At 44.5% G+C, this 23,541-nt stretch overlaps 3 protein-coding genes across 6 annotated transcripts; all 3 read right to left on the minus strand.

Moving 5' to 3' along the window:
• Nucleotides 1-318: 318 nt before the first annotated feature.
• LOC115560241 (deubiquitinase DESI2-like) lies at nt 319-7,808 on the minus strand. 4 transcript variants are annotated; one of them, XR_003979724.1, is made up of 6 exons: nt 7,081-7,808; nt 4,788-4,860; nt 4,443-4,536; nt 3,742-3,883; nt 1,927-3,403; nt 319-1,849 (listed from the first exon to the last, which is right to left on the minus strand). XR_003979724.1 is itself a non-coding variant. In XM_030379563.1 (5 exons), exons 1-5 carry the CDS (start codon nt 7,138-7,140, stop codon nt 3,050-3,052), a joined length of 723 nt encoding a protein of 240 aa, XP_030235423.1. In that variant the 5' UTR covers nt 7,141-7,808; the 3' UTR covers nt 319-3,049. The 4 variants fall into 4 exon arrangements, 1 of the variants encoding a protein (XP_030235423.1); XR_003979722.1 differs by having other exon boundaries at nt 1,895-3,403; XR_003979723.1 differs by having other exon boundaries at nt 319-1,817; nt 1,863-3,403.
• Nucleotides 7,809-11,676: 3,868 nt separating this feature from the next.
• Nucleotides 11,677-17,581, minus strand: mtrf1l (mitochondrial translational release factor 1-like). Its single transcript, XM_030378731.1, has 8 exons — nt 16,954-17,581; nt 16,509-16,588; nt 16,228-16,332; nt 16,074-16,152; nt 15,526-15,689; nt 12,871-12,988; nt 12,456-12,592; nt 11,677-12,227 (listed from the first exon to the last, which is right to left on the minus strand). Exons 1-8 carry the CDS (start codon nt 17,345-17,347, stop codon nt 12,027-12,029), a joined length of 1,278 nt encoding a protein of 425 aa, XP_030234591.1. The 5' UTR covers nt 17,348-17,581; the 3' UTR covers nt 11,677-12,026.
• Nucleotides 17,582-18,025: 444 nt separating this feature from the next.
• Nucleotides 18,026-22,222, minus strand: vip (vasoactive intestinal peptide). Its single transcript, XM_030378790.1, has 6 exons — nt 21,599-22,222; nt 20,723-20,840; nt 20,288-20,392; nt 19,477-19,605; nt 19,321-19,390; nt 18,026-18,534 (listed from the first exon to the last, which is right to left on the minus strand). The coding sequence occupies exons 2-6, from the start codon at nt 20,830-20,832 to the stop codon at nt 18,526-18,528; spliced, it is 423 nt and encodes a 140-aa protein (XP_030234650.1). The 5' UTR covers nt 20,833-20,840; nt 21,599-22,222; the 3' UTR covers nt 18,026-18,525.
• Nucleotides 22,223-23,541: the final 1,319 nt, after the last annotated feature.

The raw sequence follows: 23,541 nt of genomic DNA on the forward strand, positions 1-23,541 counted from the left end.
ATTGACCTGTCCCTCATTAACAATCACCTCATTATGATTGACCTGTCCCTCATTAACAATCACCTAATTATCATACACCTGTCGTCATTAACATTCACATGTCCCTCATTAACATGCCCCTGGCGTCATTAACATTCACCTGTCCCTCATTAACATTCACCTGTCCCTCATTAACATTCACCTGTACCTCATTAACATTCACCTGTCCCTCATTAACATTCACCCGTCCCTCGTTAACATTCACCTGTCCCTCATTAACATGCTCCTGTCGTCATTAACATCGGCAAATCATTGTTTACATAAAAAGGAGAAGACAAATGTACATACCCTCACATTTATTGAAATGTATTGATCATTACAAAGTGTTTAGAGAGCCCTCTCTCTGGCTGAGAGCTAGACAGACGGTCAGCGGGACAGACAGACACTGGAGGACAGGTCAGTCGGTGGCCAGCAGGGCACCCTAGAGGCCAACATGGAGATGGCTGCTGGATCTCATGGTCACCTTTTAGTAGAACTAACAACTATAAAATCAGTGCCTGGCCTGTAAACAAAGGTTTGAAGGAGTCAGCGACCATGTGGCATCAAGGTCACATGTTCACAACGACCACATGTTGTATTATTATAAACATTACATTCTTACATACATGTTCAATAAGCTGCCCTGAGAAATGAACAGAGTAGGGGAGTGAGTAGGGGAGTGAGTAAGGGAGTGAGTAGTGGAGTGAGTAAGGGAGTGAGTAGTGGAGTGAGTAGTGGAGTGAGTAAGGGAGTGAGTAAGGGAGTGAGTAGGGAGTGAGTAGGGGAGAGAGTAGGGGAGTGGGGGGCAGTAGGGAAGCGAGTATTGGAGTGTTGGGTTACCACGGGGCTACCAGGGTTAGGGTAGCAGGGTTAGGCTACCAGGGTTAGGGTAGCAGGGTTAGGCTACCAGGGTTAGGGTAGCAGGGTTAGGGGACCAGGGTTAGGGTACCAGGGTTAGGGGACCAGGGTTAGGGGACCAGGGTTAGGGGACCAGGGCTAGGGGACCAGGGTTAGGGTACCAGGGTTAGGGGACCAGGGCTGGGGTACCAGGGTTAGGGGACCAGGGCTGGGGTACCAGGGTTAGGGGACCAGGGTTAGGGTACCAGGGTTAGGGTACCGGGGGGCTACCAGGGTTAGGGTACCAGGGTTAGGGTACCAGGGTTAGGGTACCAGGGTTAGGGTACCAGGGCTAGGGTACCAGGGCTAGGGGACCAGGGTTAGGGGACCAGGGTTAGGGGACCAGGGCAGGGGTACCAGGGTTAGGGTACCAGGGTTAGGGGACGAAGAGTTAGGGTACCAGGGGTAGGGTACCAGGGGAGCGGTGTGGAAGGTTCACGAGAAACCTTCCAAAAATGTAAAAGGTCATCTTATAAAAAAATGCTAAAGGTTGTTTCAAATCACGGCAACAGTGAAGGAAGGATCTGTTGAGAGAGAACACAAGGTGGAGCACACAGTGGAGGAGGAGCTCACAGGAGGACCTGACAGAGGAGGAGGAGCTCACAGGAGGAGGAGGAGCTCACAGGAGGAGCTCACAGTAGAGGAGGAGCTCACAGGAGGAGCTCACAGGAGGAGGAGGAGCTCACAGTGGAGGAGGAGGAGCTCACAGGAGGAGCTCACAGGAGGAGGAGGAGCTCACAGGAGGAGGAGGAGCTCACAGTGGAGGAGGAGCTCACAGTGGGGGAGGAGCTCACAGGAGGAGGAGGAGCTCACAGTGGAGGAGGAGCTCACAGTGGAGGAGGAGCTCACAGGAGGAGGTGGAGCTCACAAGAGGACCTCACAAGAGGACCTCACAAGAGGACCTCACAGGAGGAGGTGGAGCTCACAAGAGGACCTCACAAGAGGACCTCACAGGAGGAGGTGGAGCTCACAAGAGGACCTCACAGGAGGAGGTGGAGCTCACAAGAGGACCTCACAAGGGGACCTCACAGGAGGACCTCACAGTGGAGGAGGACCTCACAGAGGAGGAGGAGGTCACAGGAGGACCTCACAGAGGAGCTGCTAAGGCCTGTTGGAAAGCCCTTGAGCAGGGCAGCAGTGTGTGGAAGGAGACCCAACCGAAACATTTCTGTCCTTCAGTAATGTTGACAGGCTTAGGGTTACGGTCAGGCACTTAGAGATCAGGAGAACACTGAGCCACATGTTGGTCCACATGTTAATCTACATGTTTGTCCACATATAGGTCCACACGTTGGTCTAGATGTTGGTCGGCCCCTCATGTTGGTCTGCTCCTCATGTTGGTCCACATGTTGGTCCACATGTTAGCCTAGATGTTGGTCTGCTCCTAATGTTGGTCCACTTGTCGGTCTTCATGTTGGTCCAAATGCTGGTCTGGTCCTCATGTTGGTCCACATGTTAGTCCTCATGTTGGTCCACATGTTGGTCCACATGTTAGTCCACATGTTGGTCTGGTCCTCATGTTGGTCCACATGTTAGTCCTCATGTTGGTCCACATGTTAGTCCTCATTTTAGTCCACATGTTGGTCTGGTCCTCATGTTGGTCCACATGTTAGTCCTCATGTTGTTCCACATGTTGTTCCACATGTTAGTCAACATGTTGGTCCACATGTTGGTCTGGTCCACATGTTCGTTCACATGTTGGTCCACATGGTGCTCCACATGTTGGTCCACATTTTGGTCTGGTACACATGTTGGTTCACATGTTGGTCCACATGGTAGTCCACATGTTGTTCCACATGTTGGGCCACATGTCAGTCCACATGATGGACCACATGTTAGTCAACATGTTGGTCCATATGTTGGTCTGGTTCACATGTTGGTCCACATGTTGGTCCACATGTTGGCCCACATGTTGGCCCACACGTTGGCCCACATGTTGGCCCACACGTTGGCCCACACGTTGGCCCACATGTTGGCCCACATGTTGGTCCACTGGTTGGCCCACATGTTAGCCCACATGTCGGTCCACATGCTGGTAGGTTACTGTAGTGTCCGTGGAGTTGACCTGAGGCACCAGCAGGTTTGTGGCTCTCGGTGGAAGACCCTCTGACATCTGGGGGTGGTCCTCACAGGACTACCGACGGGGCTGGTGGCGGGAGGGGGGGCGGCTCTCTCGGGGCACGGGCGGACGTGAGGCGGGGGAGACGGATGCCAGGGAGGCCGGGGAGACAGAGGCCGGGGAGGGGGGGGAGAGAGAGTGACGGGAGGCGGGGGAGATGGAGGCCAGGGAGGTGGGGGAGGTGGGGGAGGTGGGGGAGGCCAGCGATGCGGCGGCGTCCTGGCCCTGCTCCAGCCCGTGGCGGAGGCTGGTCTGCAGGGCTGCGGGGGTCAGCCAGTCCCGCGGCAAGCAGCCCTGGAGGAACGGGACGCAGGAGCTGAAGTAGGCCAGCCGGTTGACCCAGCCAGGAGCCTCGCGCCCGCACAGCACCTGACGAGGACATGTGCTTTGTGTTGGACAGGCCTGTAGGACAACTACCGTCACTACTCAGGCCTGTAGGGACGGTAGGAGTCCTACAGGCCTCAGTAGGGACGGTAAGAGTCCTACCGGACCTACTCAGAGATAGAGAGGCAGAGAAAGGGTTGAGACGAGGTAGAGTAGGTAGAAGAGGTGGAGAAGAGGTAGAGAAAAGGTAAAGAAGAGGAAGAGAAGAGGTGAAGAAGAGGTAGGGAAGAGGTGGAGAGGAGGAAGAGAAGAGGTAGAGAGGAGGTATAGAAAAGGAGGAGGAAGGAGGTACAGAGACTGAAGGACTATAGACGGGAGCACACCTCAGAGAGGGCCGAGGAGAAGTGGTTACAGTTCTTGTGCATCAGATGGTATGAGTTGCCTTTATACTCCTTCCCCATCTCCTCCACGATCCGCTCCACGTCTTCCTCCCTGAAGTCAGTCCGGCCCAGGACCATAGCATCCCTGAGAGAGAGAGAGAAGGAGAGGGAGAGGGAGAGAGAGAGGGAGAAGGAGAGGGAGGGGGAGAGGGAGAGAGCAGAAGAGGGAGAGAAAGAGAGAGGGAGAGAGAGGGAGAGGGGGAGAGGGAGAGAGCAGAAGAGGGAGAGGGAGAGAAAGAGAGAGGGAGAGGGGGAGAGAAAGAGAGGGAGAGAGAGAGAGGGAGAGAGGGGGGGAGAGAGAGAGAGAGACCATCATTTGACATGCAAATACTCACTTAAAAATATTTACATGGGAGGGATTTAACATGGGAGGTAGTGAGGTAGTGAACAAGTAGTGAACGTGGGAGGTAGTGAGGTAGTGAACGTTGGAGGTAGTGAGGTAGTGAACATGTAGAGAACGTGGGAGGAAGTGAACATGGCTGGTAGTGAGGTAGTGAACGTTGGAGGTAGTGAGGTGTTGAACGTGGACGGTAGTGAACATGGGACGTAGTGAACGTATAGTGAACGTGTAGTGTACGTGTAGTGAACGTATAGTGAACGTATAGTGAACATGGGAGACGTAAGTGACGGCAGGTTGTACTAACTTGAATTTGAAGGTATCACCGAGCTCTGTTGCGTCTCCCGGAGTAATCTCAAACACCCCCGAGAACGGGTAGGGATGACCGCCATAGGCAAACTCTGAACAAACGCACATCAACCACATCAACCACATGACCAGCGAGACAGAATTGTGTACACTATGTGACCAACGTATCACCATGGGCTACAACATAGAGTACATTCTTTATATGTATATATACACAGCTATGTGTTACAACCTTGTGTGGTACAATGTTATTATGCTTAGTAATGTATGATGATATACCATACCTTAATATTAATATATTTATATAAGAAATTAATATGATAATTTATGATTAATAACGTACCTCGGCCGTAGACCTCGATCCCAGAGTGGAAGACACCGATACCGAGGGAGGAAGTGAACTCATTGATCCAGTACTAGAGAGGGAGACAGAGTCACCAACGATGCCTCGAACCTTGAACCTCGAACCAAAACCATCGCTTACCTAAGACCAACACTGCCTCGAACCTCTAACCTACTACCTGAAATGAATTCAATTGGATTGAACTTTAATCGTCATTGAAGCAGAAACATACAATAAAATTGGAGCGCAGCTCCGCTTGGTGCCACAGGGCAAAGACAACATACAATTCATAAAAATACGTATTATAAATATTAGACATGGCTAAAAGATTATTAAAAGGATAGGCTTAACAGCTGTGTCAGTCTTAAAGTGCTAGAATGATTCTGGGGGGTTATTTATGTTCCAGGTATGGGAATTACAAGTTTGTGTTTCGAGTGCGGATGGCTACAGGAATGAAACTGTCTCTGAGTCTGGTGGTGTGTGCTTTTGCAGATCTGTAGCGTCTGCCAGAGGATAGCAGTGTGAAGAGGTGGTGGGCGGGGTTGGTTGAGTACCTAAACCATCTGTTACCCTAACACCAACACTGCCTCCAACCTCTAACCTACTACCGAAGCCATCTCTAACCCTAACACCAATACTGCCTCTAACCTCTAACCTACTACGTAAACCATCACCTAACACCAAAACTGTCTCCAACCTCTAACCTAAACCATAACCCTAAGACAAATACTGCCTCCAATCTACCTAAACCATCTCTAATCGAGTACCTAAATTAACCATATCTAACCTATGGTGATTTAAGGTGTGAGGTTAGAGATAGCTAGTTTAGGTACTAATTAGGTTAATTTAGCCTGGAGAGATGACCTGCATGGAGAGGTGTTAGCCTCTTAAAGAGATAGCTGTCTGACACGGCTAATCCTATTAGCTAGTCAACCACCTACACACTACTACACAAATAATGTACACAACTGCTGTTACACACTACTACACACATACTAATAGTATATAGGGGTGGGAAAAACAATCGATACTTCGATGCATCGCAATTCTTGCTAGAACGATTCTGTCTCTATGCAGATCAATTAGTAATCGGAATTTAAAAAAAGAATATATATATATAGATTTATTTTTTTTTGCCTGCTGCAACATTCTGTTCGCCATAGAGGGATCATTTTTGTGTATTGGCCAATCTGATTTGTCATCCTATGCATAGCATGCGCGCAAACTCACAGCCAGACACAAGAACTCCTTCTAATTCAAGAGCAGCTTTTCCTTTAATGACATAAAAAATAAAGATTAGAAAGAAAATAAAACTGAAACCTATTTTTTGCATGCTTCCATATTGTGTTATATAATGCAAGCTGCATTGATTATATGTTATACATTACACACATATAATGTACACGACTGCTGTTACACACTACTACACACATACCTTATGTACACTACTGCTGTTGCACACATACCTTATGTACACTACTACTGTAACACAAACCTTATGTACACTACTACTGTTACACACTTTTAAATCAATGAGTCCAGTGTGTGTGTGTGTGTGTGTGTGTGTGTGTGTGTGTGTGTGTGTGTGTGTGTGTGTGTGTGTGTGTGTGTGTGTGTGTCTGTGTGTGTGTGTGTGTGTGTGTGTGTGTGTGTGTGTGTGTGTGTGTGTGTGTGTGTGCACATTGCTGTGTAGATAGTGTGTGTAGATTAGGCTAAAGCACTTAGAGCTGACCAGGAAATCTACTTAGAGCGAGAGAGAGAGAGAGAGAGAGAGAGAGAGAGAGAGAGAGAGAGAGAGAGAGAGAGAGAGAGAGAGAGAGAGAGAGAGAGAGAGAGAGAGAGAGAGAGAGAGAGAGAGAGAGTCAACAGTCTGACCAATATGACTTGATTTAGCTTTGAGGTTTGAAGCAGATGAATGTTGTGGTAAAGTGAGAACATTTTGTTACCAAACAACGAGACATTCTTTCTACTTTATCCCCACATTACTACATTAACCCTGTCATCCCCACAGTACGACATTAACCCTGTCATCCCCACATTACTACATTAACCCTGTCATCCCCACAGTACGATATTAACCCTGTCATCCCCACATTACTACAGTAACCCTGTCATCCCCACAGTACGACTTTAACCCTGTAATTCACACAGTACTACTCACCATGTCATACACACAGTACTACATTAACCATGTCATACAGACAGTACTACTCACCATGTCATACACACAGCACTACATTCACCATGTCATACACAGTACTATATTAACCATGACATACACAGTACTACTCACCATGTCATACACATTGAGGATGATCGGTTCGCTCGCCATATCGAGGTCTCCTGTCCTCATGGGTCTCTTCCAGTCTGCTACCCTCAATATATGCTACCAGTACTCTATACTGTATACTATAGTACTCTATATACTACAGTAATCGATAATATACACTATAGAACTCTATAATATATACAATCGTACATACTATAGTACTATACTATCCTATATAAATCTATCCTCAATATACTATAGTATACTATTAGTACTCTAATAATACTGAATACTACTTGCATATATACTAGTACTCAATAAAATACTGTACACTTGTATATATACTATAGTATTCTGCAATAATACTGTGTACTTGTATACATACTATAGAACTCTGTAATAATACTGGGTACTCGTATACTATAGTACTCTTTAATAATACTGTATCCTTGTATATACTATAGAAGTCTATAATAATACTGTCTACTAACCTATATGCTCCGCTCCGTTCATTCCAGTATTATGTTATAATATATCATACATACACATATATGTATTTATATATTATGCTATATATTATGGGGTCTAAATGTCTGCTGCTCCCGGTCCTCTAACTCAAAATATCATATAAACATCATAGAAATATCAGATCAATATCAAATAAAGTACAAATATAATCCACAGCTGTTAGCTCGGTTAGCCTCCGAGCTCCACCCGACCGCTCTGCACATTTCTGTGATCTACTGGCCGGCCTGAAAACTCTGAGATCTACTGGCCAGCCTGAAGAGGAGCAAGGTACGTTTTATTACTCTGTTTTCTGGGAATAATTGACGCAAGCAGAAACCAGAAAACAAGCCGTTTTTTCGTTTTGACAAGAAAACGAAAATCAAAATTTCAGTTCGTTTATTAGTTTTTTGATTCTTACTGAGCGAAACGAATATACCACTCAATATCTGGTTTCCGCCGGAAACCCGCAATTCAACCCATCCACACGCTCACACGCCACACTTCGTATTTCTCACGCAGAGAAATTACCAGGATAGCGTCCACCAATTTGGGCCGCTATTTAACAGTGGAAGGGTAGGAATCAAATGCGTCCGGGTGAAATTTCAAAATCGTCCGGGAATTTATTAAAGCCTCAATACATGTTCACATTTAATTTGCGTTGAATTCCTCTGGGTCTGTCACAAACTAGTTGGGCTATGCCCTCCCCTACTCAGTTCTGTTCGCTTTGCATTGGTGGAAGTGAGTAGGGGGAGTGGTTAAGTAAAGCCTTCAGATTGGACGGTTTGACTTTAGAGTTACCGTCATGTTTTGTGTTGTTGTTTTTTACCATTATTGTTTTATAGGGACAAACATTAACACATTTCTCCTGCAGGGGATTGATAAAGTTCTATCTATGTAACAGAAGGAAACACTTACTCATACTCCATCAAATATTCATACTCATACTTTGCACACTTTACCACAGCATTGGCCTACTGAATGCCACAGATATATTTTTAAGCATTGGACTGAATGCCACATAAATATAATATATGTTTTGCACGTTTGCAACGTTTAAAAGTTCAGGGAAAAGTCAACCCAGTCTCACCAATATGCGTACAGATCGCACGGTTTGACACTTTCAAAATGCGTGCAGTACATACGCCAAATGACCATTTTGCGTGCATATGATACGCAAAACCCAGCATTAACTACTGTGGAGGGCGGATGCGTCCATTTCGCGTGCATATGATACGCAAAACCCAGCATTAACTGAATGGGAAATGCAATATTTTAGGACAGATTCACCATTAAACGTGTTTCTAATTGCATTTCTAGCGAGAAATGTACTTTTTCCTTGAATAATCTTCAGTCAGTGAATGTGTATGATCTTTATTAATCTTTATTATCTGAATGGGAAATGCAATATTTTAGGACCGATTCACCGTTAAACGTGTTTCTAATAACATTTCTAGCGAGAAATATACTTTTTACTTGCATAATCTTCAGTCAGTGATTGTGTCTGATCTTTTGTTTTATAGTTATAAGGAAGATTTTATCGGCTCGCGCGCATGTTTCAACGACGTCAGGTTGCTAGGGACGCTGCTTTCGCTAAACCAGCAGCTCACGTGTTTCCTGCGTTTTTGTTATTAAACCGTTACTTTATGTAACTTTTAATGATATTGTCATAACCACAGGCGAGGTAGTGAGCGAAGTAAGCTTGATAGCAGGTTTATTGGATTCCACAATCGGACAGGCAGGCACAGCTCCACCGGAAAACTACAACAACCAAAACTCCCGCCCGGAAGGAAACCCCCGGAACCCCCTCTCAGAAGGCCCGCCCCTTCCTCCCGAACCCTAGAATCAGTTAGAATCACGTTTTTCTGAGAGCCAGCCCAGTCGCCAAAAGCATACGTTGACAGTGTACGTTTTAGTGAACACTGGATTACGTTGCATTTCAACATAAAATAGCGTGTTAAGCACACACGCACACAATATATTTCGCTGCTAAAACAACGACTTGGGCTGCTTCTGGGTGTTTTTTGAACGGGATGTGGGCAGGACATCCTGCCCACATCCCGTTCAAAATGTTGAAGATGTTGATTTAACGAGGCAGTGTTATTTGAAACAATTTATTAAATAAATATTTGCGAGAGGTCATTCCATCTCCTGAGTTTGCTTCCTAATTATGTCCAGTGTACACCCCTACTGTCCACAAGTACCTTAATGCTGGGTTTTGCGTAACATATGCACGCGAAATGGTCATTTGGCGTATGTAGGCCTACTGCACGCATTTTGAAAGTGTCAAACCGTGCGATCTGTACGCATATTGGTGAGACTGTGCGCATCTGTTGACCCTTATCCATTTACAGAAAAAAACAAAAGCAAAGAGATTTTGCAGCAGTAGCACACTTTTACTTAAACAGAGTGGGATAGGAATCAGGTTAACAAAACATCTAAGAACATCTAAGCTGTCTAACACATTACCAACGCAACATTGAAACATCGTAAAATATCACAAAAAAAAACAGCTGGAATACAAAGAGTTTGCTTTGTATTCCAGCTGGCCTGTTATGAGCAAATTTATATACTCTACTATGCATCCATTCCAAAACATGTTCCAAGTAGGCTATAGGACAACGCATAATGCATCCTGGAAAGAGTGAAGCTTGCCTGCTCACATGTTAAAATGACTGTCACAACTGCCATGAGCAAAGAGGAAAACCATTTGTACATAGTGTAGGCTACAGTAGCCTATTCGATATTGAATGAAGTAGGTTACTTTACACTCCCTGTCACTGTACAGAGGAGACAATATGAGTTGCTTGTACAGCACCTTAAAAAACTCACTGTAGCCTATATTCATAGGCACACCCAGCCTCGCTTTCAATATAACACGCACTCGCATTCTGTAAACACCATCAGTAAATAATAATATGAAAACATTATAAAATATCTTTCAACAAGAAAAAATAATTTGTTTACTGTAAATGGATAAAGGTCAACAAATGCGCCATTTTCAGCTGTCAGAAATGTGTTGTGATCACTTGTATTCCTCATAGCTCTCAGGCTGTGAGGAAATCAGCAGCCCGCGATCGCAGCTCCTTTGATGTGAACGCGCACAGAGCGCAGAGTTCAGAGCCGGACAATGATGTCGTAGTAAAGCCCTCAGGTCTACTCTGCATGTATTAACTGTGGCTAAACATAAACTGCACTGAAGTCATCATAACTTCAGAAGTTCTAATTTTCAAATGATTATGAATGCTATTATTGTTATTTGAAGCCGTGTCAGTCTTGACTGTGGGTGGTTTGGTCCTCTGTGTCTGCTAGTGTCTATAATACAGCAATATTTTTGTCGACATTATCAAACGGAAGAACTTTTATTTTGAAGAGCACAGGGCAACGAAGCACGCTAGCCAATAAGAGGACCCGCCCACCGGCGGAAACCAGATATTGAGTGGTAAATTCGTTTTGTTAAGAAGAACCAAAAAACGAATAAACAAACTTACATTTTGATTTTCGTTTTTTTGGACAAAACGAAAAAACGAAAAAACGGCTGGTTTTTGGTTTCTGCTTATGTCAATTATTCCCAGAAAACAGAGTAATAAAACGTACCTTGCTCGAAGAGGTACTATTAAGTCGTTTTTCTATTCATTCAATAAAATTAAAAAAAAAGTAAAGATTTACTCCACGTACATCATTAAGCCTTGGATAAAAACGACGTCTTGGAATCGGTTGAGAAATGTCAACGTTAGATCGCCGTTTATCTAGAAAACCCGAAGCTCTGCTCCTTATTTGTTTACGGTCTCGACCGCTCCAACATGGCGGACATATTGACCTACGGTCCGAGGCCAAGGCGGCATTTATGTTTTATATATATATATATATATATATATATATATATATATATATATATATATATATATATATATATATATATATATATATATATATCAACCGACTGGCCTTCCTGAATAACACTATGATCTATTGGCCAGCCTGAAGAACCCTTTGATCTACTAGCCAAAATTCCCATTATGGGGATATTGTTAGTTAATCGATAGTCATGTTATTATTTCAACATGTGAGTCTCACCTTTGTCCCGTCGGCCATGAAGACATTCAGACAGCAGAGTAAAGTTAAATCTTTAGGCCAAGTCTGTGGTTTTAATACATGACAGAAGGTGACCCAGACAGTGCAGCAGCATGTTGAATCACACACCGTTTCTGATTGTAATCTGACATTGAACATGACCTTACATATTACAGCTATTATGCTATCGAATGAGGATTTGATAGGGTTAGGGTCAGGGGTCAGGGTTAAGGGAAAGGGGTTAGGGTTGGGTTAGGGGTCAGAGTTAAGGGTCAGGGGTTAGAGTTCAGGGTTGGGGTTAGGGTTATGAGGGGTTAAGGTTAGGGTCAGGGTTAAGGGTTGGTGTTAGGGTTATGGGGAGTGGTTAAAGTTGGGGTTAGGATCAAGGTGTTTTATACATTTTCTCCCAGGAGTTCCAGCAGAGACTCCTGATTGGAGAATTCCTGGAGGGCAGAGTTCATTTCCTCCAGAAGCCTCTCCCCCAACATGAAGTCCTCGACGTGATGCACACTGCGCCCCAGCCGGTGGTCCGTGATGCGGTCCTGGGGGAAGTTGTAGGTCCTGATCTTCTCCGAGCGGCCCTTGGTCCCGATCTGTGGGGCAGGAGAACACACCTTCACTGCTCTGCAGCTCCAGGAGGATGAGAACGTCCGTAGTCGGAATATATTATTATATCCATCTATCCATCCATATATACGGTCTATTATGGTCTGCAGCCTCGAATAAGTTGGACATCACTGATCAGTAGTCTGATAGAAGGATGTATGAATGGGGTGTGTGTGACCATCCGCGTGCGTGCGTGCGTGTGTCTGTGTGCGTGCCTGTATCTTGCGGGCCAGGTAGCGCCGGCTGGTCTCCTCCTCCAGCCGGCAGGCGTAGAGCCGCGCCCTCAGGACCTTCATCGCCATCTCCCTGTTCTTCAGCTGGGAGCGCTCCTGCTGACACTCTGCCACCGTACCTACACACACACACACACACACACACACACACACACACACACACACACACACACACACACACACACACACACACACACACACACACACACACACACACACACACACACACACACACACACACAGGGGTAGCTGTCGACCAATAGGGGCAGGCCTAGAGGCAGGGCCAGAAGCAGGGCCAGAGGCGAGGCCGGCTAGGATACCTGTGGGCAGGTGAGCTAGGGGCGGGGCTAGAGGCGGGGCCAGAGGAGGGTCTAGAGGCGGGGCTGGGCTAGAATACCTGTGGGCAGGTGAACTATCCTGACAGCGCTGTCTGTAGTGTTGACACTTTGGCCTCCGGCGCCACTCGCCCTCGTGGTCTCGATCCGCAGGTCCTTCGGGTGGATCGTCAAGGTGATCTTCAGGGCACACACAAACACACACACATAAATGTTAATATGTTAATGTGAATATGTATGGTTGTGCCTGTGTGTGTGTGTGTGTGGGGTGGGGGAGGATGGCTACAGTCATGGTGCTGCTGTGTGTATGTGTATGTGTATGTGTATGTGTGTGGTGTGTGTGTGTGTGTGTGTGTGTGTCAGGGATGGAAATTAACTTCTTTGCCCGCCAGCCACTGTGGCAGGTAGATTTAAAAATCATATTCTCATATCTCATATTTTTTACCAGCCACTTTTTATACGCAATATATTTTTTTAATAAATGCGTACATTTTGAACAATATAATAGTAACAATAGATAAGAAAAGTGTTTTTCATACACATCTTTTTTTCCATCAGAAGTGATTATTACTGTAAGTAGGTTCTACCAAGGAACTGAGTTGAAAACGTTACACTCTTACCGATAAACAATACACAGGTATCTGCCATGTTAAGTCATGTTTATTTCAAAGGTGTTACGAAGTTTGGGGATAATTCATCCATACAAAGTATTTTCAATAAAAAAAAAAATGGACATGTTAACAAAAAAAACACATGCATTTCTACACCATCATAAGTCAATTTGTTTTTTTATATTTACATGTGACTAAATACAAATTTGTCCACAGACATGGTAACTAACGTATGATAGTAAGCATTATTGGCCCTTAACACTAATATTCAGAAAAAACACTTTCTTTCTGTTCAATAGTCTAGATAGAACTTTATCAATCAACTGTAGGAGAAATTTGTTAATGTTTGTCCCTATACAACAATAATAGTAAAAAAATAAACACAAAACACGACGGTAACTGAGTAAGTCAAACCGTCCAATCTGAAGGCTCTACTTAACTACTCCCCCTACTCACTTCCACCAATGCAAAGCGAACAGAACTGAGTAGGGGAGGGCGTAGCCTAACTAGTTTGTGAACGACCCAGAGAAACGGAACGCAAATTCAATGTGAACTTGTATGAGGCTTTAATAAAATCCCGGACGATTTTGAAATTCCGCAAAACATTGTCTCAAAAAGAGGGCATGTCCGGGCAAAACAGGACGTATTGTTAGGCCTACCCTACGTACGGGAAACCCAATTGATTCCTACCTGTAACTGTAACACTGTTAAACAGCGGCCCAAGTTGGTTGGAGCTATCCTGGTAATTTCTCTGCGTGAGAAATACGAAGTGTGGCGTGTGAGCGTGTGCATGGGTGTATTCATGGGGCAAGCCCCAGGAATCTCCCACTTCCGGCTTCCATGGAAGAGAACCAAACTAATTCACATAATAGCGTTCATGCAAACCTAGCATTAAAGGTTAATTTAAGGAAGTTCTCTCCAGTCACGCTAAAATTACTTCGCTAGTAGTAGCGTTTTTTTTTTTGAGAAATCTGAAATGCTGACTAAATTCTGACACTGCAAATTATTGCGCGCTTCCATACCGCTCTAGATTCCCCCACACCGATTTTTTCCTGTAGAAACCTAAGGTGGAAACCGATACGCCCTCTTAACCACAAAATGTTTGAGTCACTTCTATGGAAGTAAATCTGTGCCATCGAATTTGGAAATAAAAAGCCATTGAACTCTAAGCACTGAATATTTATGCATTGAAGTAACGTATTTGGATTTGAATTGAACTCCTATTCAGCTTTATTTTTCAATGTTAAAAATTCAAAATTAAAGATTCAACATCAAAAACTTCAAGTGGGGACGTTGATTACGTTGAAATTCAAATCCAGATACGTTATTTCAATGCATAAATATTCAGTCCTTAGAATTCAATGGCTTTTTATTTTCAAAATCCGATGGCACAGATTTACTTCCATACACTTCTCCTTCGTCATGCTTAACGGATCATACCTCTCTCTCGTTGGTTACAAAAATCTTACCATCGACACTTCCCGAACCCATCTCAAATTTCAGCCAGCCAGACAATTCACGTCACAGTCACGTCTGTTAATTTATGAATGGAATTCTGAACGTGTCCCGCCTCCGAAGTAGCCTGGCTATAGCCATGCTGCCTTGCTCGCTATTTCATTTCGCGCTGCGAGGCAGCCTGGATTCCATGGATCCGATTTTCGCCTGAGATGGGGAACCAATCACAGAACGGGGAGGGGCGGCAAGACGATGACGACGTCTATGCGACACACCCATCGTCTTCTTCCGAATTGCGTGTGTCTCACGCCGAATGCGTGAGACTTGAGAGCTGTTAGTTACCGGTATATTATCCCGGATGTTGGCAGTCGCAGATCAGCAAGAGACGTAGAAAAAGAAGGGGGCCGGATGTTGACAGTAATGGTTGTGCAACTGTGCAGCGCCGTATGACGAATGTATTGAATATGCAAATTTGTTCGGACCTGACTGGAAAGTATTACCCGACACAGTGGCGGGTGAAGTGACACGATTCACCCGCCACCATACAAATCCACCCGCAAATGGCGTGTGGCGGATGTTAATTTCCATCCCTGGTGTGTTTGTGTGTGTGTGTGTGTGTGTGTGTGTGTGTGTGTGTGTGGGTGAGTGTACCTGTGTGGGGTGGGGGAGGATGGCCACAGTCATGGTGCTGGTGTGTGTGCGTCCCTGTTTCTCCGTCCTGGGGACCCTCTGCACGCGGTGGACCCCTGCCTCGAACTTCATCCTCTTGTAGCTGCAGGGACCGCTGATACCAGCACAGCCCCTCCGGAGACCCCCTGGACACACACACACACACACACACACACACACACACACACACACACACACACACACATACTACTTGGAGAGAGGAGACGGTAGTCTCCTCTCTCCTACCCATCTCTCTGGTCCCGATGTCCTACCTCCTCTCTCCTCCCTCCTCCCTCCTCTCTTCCCCTTGTCCATTCTCCCCCCTCTCTACTATCTACTACCTCCTCTATCCTATCTCCTCCCTCCAACCTCCTCCTACCCGCCTCCTCTCTCCTACCTCCTACTTCCTCTCTCCTCACTCCTCCCTCCTACCTCTTCCCTCCTCCCTCCTCTCTCCTCCCTCCTCTCTCCTCCCTCCTCCCTCCTCTCTCCTCCCTCCTCCCTCCTCTCTCCTCCCTCCTCTCTCCTACCTAGGTCGTTGCTCATGTACTCCAGGACCTCGAAGCTCCAGCCCAGGTGTCTGCTGAGGCCGTGGTACATCTCAAACACCTGATGACGAGAACACCGTCAGAACGCCTGCTACCCGGGGTCAAAACATCATCATCATCATCATGAAACTTTCACCTCAGCTGTGAACAACATGGCTTCCTGACCTCCGACCCCTGCCGTGACCTCCAGGACCAGGTCACAGAGATCGACCTCCTCATCAGGGACGATGAGCTCCATGATCTGATTGGGTGACAGGGAGGGAGTGGGAAAGAGTGTTTGTATGTGTGAGTGTGTGTGAGTGTGAGTGTGAGTGTGTGTGTGTGTGTGTGTGTGTGTGTGTGTGTGTGTGTGTGTGTACGTGTGATTGAGTGAGTGAGTGAGTGAGTGTGTGAGTGTTTGTGTGCGTGGGTGTGTACCATGTGTTGTAGAGCCTGGACGTGTTGGCGGCCATGTTGGATGTCGAGGGCAGCGAGCTCCCTCATCTCCGGGTCATCGTCTGGGGAATAAATCAGTCGTTGGTATTCAATAAATAACAATAATTAACACATATTACTAACCGATCTATACTGATAAATCATTATCATTACTAATCAATCAATATAAATCATTACTAATGAATCCTTTATCAATTAATACTTATTGGTAATTATTACCAACCACCATAAACCAATAACTTCTAACCCTAACCCTAACCATCAACCCTAACTAACTACAGGTCCAAAGCAGCCTGATACCATAGGTTAGACAGGGTAAGGGTTAGGGTTAAACATAGTGGCCCACCTGTCAGGAGGGCCTCTGCCTCCCTACGCCTAGGGTTAGTTAGGGTTGGGGTTAGGGTTGGGGTTAGACAGAGTTACCCACCTGTCAGGAGGGCCTCTGCCTCCCTCAGCTCCGCCTCGTTGGTCTCCAGCTCTCTGAGGCTCTGGACCAGAGGAGCCATCCGGTGGATTCTGGTCCGCATGGCTCTCAGCTGCTCTTCCTCCAGGCCTTCTCCTGACTCGCTGCTGTTGGCTTTCTGCAAACTCTCCTCATACTCCCTCTCCAGCTTCTTCAGATAGTCCTGCATCGACCTCCTGCCGAACATCTCCTCAGCGGTCAGCAGCCGGGCCGACCAGCGGGGGGCAGTGCCGTGCAGCGGCCGGAGCTGCATCCCATAATGAGCCGGCCGTGTTCGGCCAGGCTGCTTCAGAGACCTCAGAACTGCGACAGGACGTCGCAGGGTGGACAGCAAGCTGAAAGCTGCTCGGAAAGCCATCTCTCTAAAGCCTGTCTGACTTAAACATAAACATAAACAAACAATACCTGTCTTGGTGACTTAAACCGTGTGTTGCAATGTCATGTTGCTTTGGTAAGAGCTCGTTATTGTGTTGTCAGATCTGTTGCACGAGATAATAAGTAATAGACGCATGTTAAATGACAGAACCTGATGATAATAACAGTAAGACGTTCATATGGGGGCTGACATGTTGCGCATGCGCGCTAGACCAGGTACTCCGGTAGAAACCCGCCTCCTCATATTCTATTCTATCCTGTTCTGTCAAATTGGATTCAATAATTATACGTTTTACTTTATAATATTATGTTTTATGATAATATGGTCTGATCTTGCAACCTTGGTCTTAAAAAAGAGTTTTGAAAAATTCTTTCGGATGGGGAATGAGAGGAGTGGTGACGTCATCCGCATCATGCGGAGACCCGGTTCTGATTGGCTGAAGGCAAAGCCGGTCTCAACAGGAAGAACCCCTGCTGTGCTGTGATTGGTTTGTCGGCGCCTTCAGGCCACTTAGTTCCATTCTGTAAATTTGTTAAAAATCTTTACATGGCTATGTGTTACCTGTCAGCTAGGTGCTACATAGCTATATATTAGTGTCTTTGTTAAAGGTGTTTGTGAATAATGACACTAAACAACTGGTCTTTGAAAAATAAACCAACATCTTTAATTCAGTGAACAACAAAGGGGCTTCATCTGCATTCTTATCACTTTTTAACTAATATCATCCATCATATTGATATATATATATATATTATTATATATATTGATATGAAAGGTAAGTATTAGCATGTTGAGCATATTAAATATATATTATACACTAAATGTATATCAGGGTGACGTCCAGAGAGTTGGAAGGCTGATGTAAGGTGCCCTCATGAGTATTCATAGATCAGATGTACCATTTATATTCGAATATTATAATCAAATATAATATTTGCGTGATGAGCGCTCAACACCTTCCTATGGTCCAATTTATATACAATGTAAACATGTTTGTTGACTGAAAACACAAACATTACATATACAATACATATACAGACAGAGAGAGAGAGATATATATCTATATGGACAGAGAGAGAGATGGAGATCGATATAGATAGAGAGGGGGATATAGATCTATATAGATAGAGAGGGAGATGTGTTCTTCTGGGATGGAGACCTCAGAGGGGCTGTAGGAGGAGAGAGACAAAGTTATGACCTCATGATGCCCTGGTGTTACACGTTTGTGTGTGTGTGTGTGTGGGTTTGTATGTGTGGGTTACCAGATGATAGGAGTGTGAGTGTATGTTTAACAAGCTGATAGGTGTGTGTGTGTGTGTGTGTGTGTGTGTGTGTGTGTGTGTGTGTGTGTGTGTGTGTGTGTGTGTGTGTGTGTGTGTGTGTGTGTATGTGTGTGTGTGTGTGTGTGTGTGTGTGTGTGTGTGTGTGTGTGTTACCAGCTGAAAGGTGTGCGCGTGCGTGTGTGTGTTTGTGTTACCAGCTGATAAGTGTGTGCGTGTGTCTGTGAGTGTGGTGTGTGTTACCATATGATAGGTTTGTATATGTGTGTGTTTGTTGTGTGTATATGTGTGTGTATGTTCATTCATTATCTCACACCCATTTCACCCCACTTGTGTAAATTGTATGTTTCAATGTATCTTGTTCTTGTGTTTTTTATGATTGTTGATTTTGTTTTTTTTAAACACTGCCCTGTAAGGTGACCTTGAGTGCTATGAAAGGCGCCCTCAAATAAAATTAATTATTAATTATGTGTGTGTGTGTTACCAGTTAATCAGTGTCTGTGTGTGTGTTACCAGCTGATAGGTGTGTGTGTGTGCGTGTGTGTGTGTTACCAGTTAATAGGTATGCGTTTGTGTTTGTGCGTTTGTGTGTGTGTGTGTGTGTGTGTGTGTGTGTGTGTGTGTGTGTGTGTGTGTGTGTGTGTGTGTGTGTGTGTGTGTGTGTGTGTGTGTTACCAGCTGATAGCGGTTGATCAGGTGATCCATGTCCTCAAAGTTTTCTTGGAAGGCCGTTGAGTCTTCCAGACTGAGAAACAACAAATATACACATATAAGTTTACAGACAGACAGAAAGACAGATAGGGAGACGGACAGACGGACAGGCTGCAGTACCTCCTCTTCCCTGTGAGGACGGCAGTAAGGTACTTCTTCACCGCCATCTGCTTCCTGAAGCGGCTGTAGTTGTCAGTAAAGATGGCGTCAGTGTGGCGCTTGGCCGCCTCGCCCACAAAGCCCTCATCACTGAAAGGAATCACACGTCAGATCTAATCTATCATATCAGAAATATCTATCATCGATCTATCTATCTATCATATATCTATCGTAAATATTTATCATCTATCTATCTATCATATATCTATCATAAATATTTATCACACCATCTATCTATCGATAATATTATCTATCTATCGAAAATATTATCTATCGATAGTATTATTTACCGATAGTATTATCTATCTATCTATCTATCTATCTATCTATCTATCTATCTATCTATCTATCTATCTATCTATCTATCTATCTATCTATCTATCTATCCATCCATCCATCGATCTATCTCTCTCTCTCTTTATCTCTCTCTCTCTCTCTCTCTCTCTCTCTCTCTCTCTCTCTCTCTCTCTCTCTCTCTCTCTCTCTCTCTCTCTCTCTCTCTCTCTCTCTCTCTCTCTCTCTCTCTCTCTCTCTCTATCTATCTATAGAACCATATAACATGTCCTATGGCTATATGACATGATGTATAACATGTATTTATAACACAATGTTTAACATGTCCTATATAACATGATGTATAGCAAGTCCTATACAACATGATGTAAAGCATTTCATGTATAAGCTGATGTATACATGTCTTATCTAACATGAGGTATAACATGTCCTATATAACATGATGCATAACATGTCCAATATAACGTGAGGTGCTCACCTGAGCCGCTTGCCCATCAGGGACTCCAGGTACCTGCGAGCTGACATCTGGCCCAGCAGCTTGCTGTAGCCACTGGTGAACAGGCCGTCTGCGTGCCGGCTCTGCCTGAGGTCATACAAGGTCATGAATCATATCAAACATCCTCGTGATTCTCCGCACGTCGGACCAGACAGAAGCTTAGCGCCTCGTCAAGATTGAGGTTTGATCGTTTTTTGGAAAAAAGATAAGTATTGCATAGATAAAAAATATTGACTGCATGTATCAGCTGATATGTACTTTAGACAAAAGCATACATCTCAGGTATAGGGTTCAGACAGTTAGTTACGACGGTTAGTTAAAACATGAGGCTTAGTCAAAGCAACCCTACCCCAGGATAGGGTTAAAACATAGAGTTAGTTAAAAAGTAGTTAAAACAGAGGGTTAGTTAAAAGGTACCTTATGGAGGAGGGGGGCAGATCCACGGTGCGGGACCACGCCCCCTGGGACCACCCCCCCGCACACAGCGCGAGCAGCAGCAGCAGCGACGGACCGGTGGTGTGCAGCATCGCGGTTCCTGTGGAGAGGCGCGCGTTTCATTCATTCTTTCCAATTTCTACTGATGACCACAGCACGAACAGCTCTGCATGAGCTGTGCTAGAGCCGTCAGTCAGGGAGTCGGGGACTCGTGCGTAATTACGCACGGGAGTCGGGGACTCCCGTGCGTAATTACGCACAGAGGGGAGAAGTTTTCCACCAAAGAATTAAGCATGTCTTCTATAAAATAAAGTAGGTTCATAATTCATTAATACAACTGTTACATAATCCATTAAAACCAATGTTACATTATCCATTAATACAACTGTTCCATAATCCATTAATACTACCGTTCCATAATCCAGTTCCGTAAACCATTAACATAACTGTGATGTCAACGGGTTTTTATAATAGATAGATAAAATACTTTAATAATTCAGAATATATTACTTTTTTTAAACTAAGGATTGTTGGATTGTGAATAAAAATCTGTGTGTTGGGACCTCTATTCCCTACCGATAGGCCTACATTTAGAAGGATTTAATGACCAATTAGATCTCCTTTGGTACCGAGTAGTGCGCTTTCCCCTGCGCGGGATTAATAAAGTTCTATCTCTCTTTCTGTAACTATATCACTCTATCTATCACTCTATCTATCACTCTATCTATCACTCAATCAATCTATCTATCTATCTGGCGCTCTGTCTCTCTATCTATCACTCTATCACTCTATCTCTCTATCTATCGCTATCTATTACTCTATCTAGCACTCTATCATTCTGCGCCTTGGATCAAAAACCTTTAGTATCCGCTGCTGGTCCTCAGCTCTGGTCTCTCGGGGTCTCGGGGTCTTAGGTCTCGGTCTCTCGGGGTCTTTGGGTCTCGTTGGTGTCGTCGGGTCTCGGGTCTCTGTCCCTCTGGGTCTTGGGGTCTCAGTCTCTCGGTGTAACGGGTCTTGGGGTCTCGGTGTCCGGGTTTCTCTCCAAAGGCGCGCAATCCGTGTCCGTGTCTGAAGCGGTTCGCTGGTTTTATCGGAATACTTTTAGTGTCCAAGACGGCGATCCCTTTCATCAGGGAGACGTCATGTCCCAGGGGGCGATGCCGTCATTGGCCAACTCACAGGCTTGTGGTGGTCAACAGGTGGAATTAGTGATGACGAGGCTTCAATTAGCCTACCTCATTAACCATGGATCACGGTTAAAGAAAGCCACCCTATTGGTCTATCACTAATGATTCCCAAATAAAACATACTAATACAAATAACACTACTGCAGCCCAACTAATACAAATACAACTACTACAGCCCTACTAATAATAGTAATACAAATACTAATACAACTGCTTCAGTCAAACTAATACAATAACTAATACAACTGTTGCAGCCCTCAACTAATACTAATACCAATACTAATACAACTACTACAGCCTGACTAATACAATTACTAATACTACAGTTTTTCTCAGTCGCTTTGGTACATTTCTCAGATCAGAATTGAAATTCTCAAAACGACCTGTTCAATCTTCAATCTTCTGTGCACATCAAAAAAGCAGTTTCTCATTTCTTTGAACCAGTTGCAAATGCTTTGGTACATTCATGCAAAGGATTATGTACAATTCTCTGCTCTTTCCTACATTATCAATTGCTTATGTCATGTAGATCAAAGTGTATTGTAATGGGTCTCTATTGAATAGTCTCACCCCCACAACATTTAGGCATGAGTTCATTGCATAAGTCTGTACATGCAAAATGGATGAACAAGTTGTCATACTATGTCAAGTATATTTCTATTCATTTCCATTCGACTTTTTTCTAAATCTGTCGTGAATTGGTAAATTGCTACCAGGTGATTCTTGACTTTCTCTAAAGAAGGGAAATGTGTGAAGTGTTAGATCAACCAACGATCAACAAGTTTACTGAAATAGCTCAAAGGTGTATCTCCTGAACCATGAACTGGCAAGTATATAGCTGGAGCACAACACAATGTTACATTGTCTGACAATGGAAGGACAAAGAATTGGACAGGGTCAACAGCCAGAGAGAAGCAGAAGAGGAAGAGGAGTGAGGCTGCGTGAGAATGAGAATGTGTGGCCCAACAGACTGGAAGATCATGAATTGTAGGAAGACTGCAGTGTAATTCCTACAGCAATGCAGTTTACCCTAAGGAGATTTTCCTATGTTCACATTTCTAGCAAGGAAATGGTCTGTCAACAAATGACAGTACAAACAGTGTAAATGTGTATATGTGTATCTTGTCCAGTCTCCTGCAATCAATCTCCCACATACACTAAGGTGTATCTTACAATTTACAATAATTTTCTTCAAAACTTTAGCCATAGTTTACATGAGCATCCCTCCAGAGTACACTGTTATATTGACAAAATGAATAAAGCAATTTGACTGTCTTATCCGTACACAATGACACAAGGACTTGAAATTCTGATGGCACTGACATTCATTGACACAGATATATACTTTTGAGAAACTAACTAAGGATTTTGAGCAAGAGACTGGCTTTTGCATGAAATCCATGGTGTTTTGCTATTTGTACGAATTGTTTTGAGAAATGCACTTACAGTTTTGCAAATTTTAATTCTGATCTGAGAAATGTACCAAGGCGACTGAGAAAAACTGTAATACTGATACAACTATTACTGCCTAACTTGTACGAAAACAGAGGACTCCAAAACAAGAGCCAGAAGAAACAAATGCATGCTGCAGCCTTTCTAATGCTAATAAAGACA

The sequence above is a fragment of the Gadus morhua genome, chromosome 15 (assembly GCF_902167405.1).
Source record: "Gadus morhua chromosome 15, gadMor3.0, whole genome shotgun sequence".
NCBI lineage: Eukaryota > Metazoa > Chordata > Actinopteri > Gadiformes > Gadidae > Gadus > Gadus morhua.

What these genes read in the sequence shown, in the direction of transcription:
- mtrf1l (XM_030378731.1), bottom strand. Translation starts at nt 17,347, where the DNA reads ATGGCTTTCCGAGCAGCTTTCAGCTTGCTGTCCACCCTGCGACGTCCT. An exon ending in GGCAGAGGCCCTCCTGACAG is followed by an intron (nt 16,589 to 16,953) that starts GTGGGTAACTCT and finishes TTTATTCCCCAG; the next exon opens with ACGATGACCCGGAGATGAGG. An exon ending in ACCTGGCCCGCAAGATACAG is followed by an intron (nt 12,228 to 12,455) that starts GCACGCACACAG and finishes CCTGCCCCACAG; the next exon opens with ATCGGGACCAAGGGCCGCTC.
- vip (XM_030378790.1), bottom strand. Translation starts at nt 20,832, where the DNA reads ATGCTGCACACCACCGGTCCGTCGCTGCTGCTGCTGCTCGCGCTGTGT. An exon ending in CTGCCCCCCTCCTCCATAAG is followed by an intron (nt 20,393 to 20,722) that starts GTACCTTTTAAC and finishes GTATGACCTCAG; the next exon opens with GCAGAGCCGGCACGCAGACG. An exon ending in GTCCTCACAGGGAAGAGGAG is followed by an intron (nt 19,391 to 19,476) that starts GTACTGCAGCCT and finishes GTTGTTTCTCAG; the next exon opens with TCTGGAAGACTCAACGGCCT.
- LOC115560241 (XM_030379563.1), bottom strand. Translation starts at nt 7,140, where the DNA reads ATGAGGACAGGAGACCTCGATATGGCGAGCGAACCGATCATCCTCAAT. An exon ending in TCCTCAATGTGTATGACATG is followed by an intron (nt 4,861 to 7,080) that starts GTGAGTAGTACT and finishes CTCCCTCTCTAG; the next exon opens with TACTGGATCAATGAGTTCAC. An exon ending in GGTGATACCTTCAAATTCAA is followed by an intron (nt 3,884 to 4,442) that starts GTTAGTACAACC and finishes TCTCTCTCTCAG; the next exon opens with GGATGCTATGGTCCTGGGCC.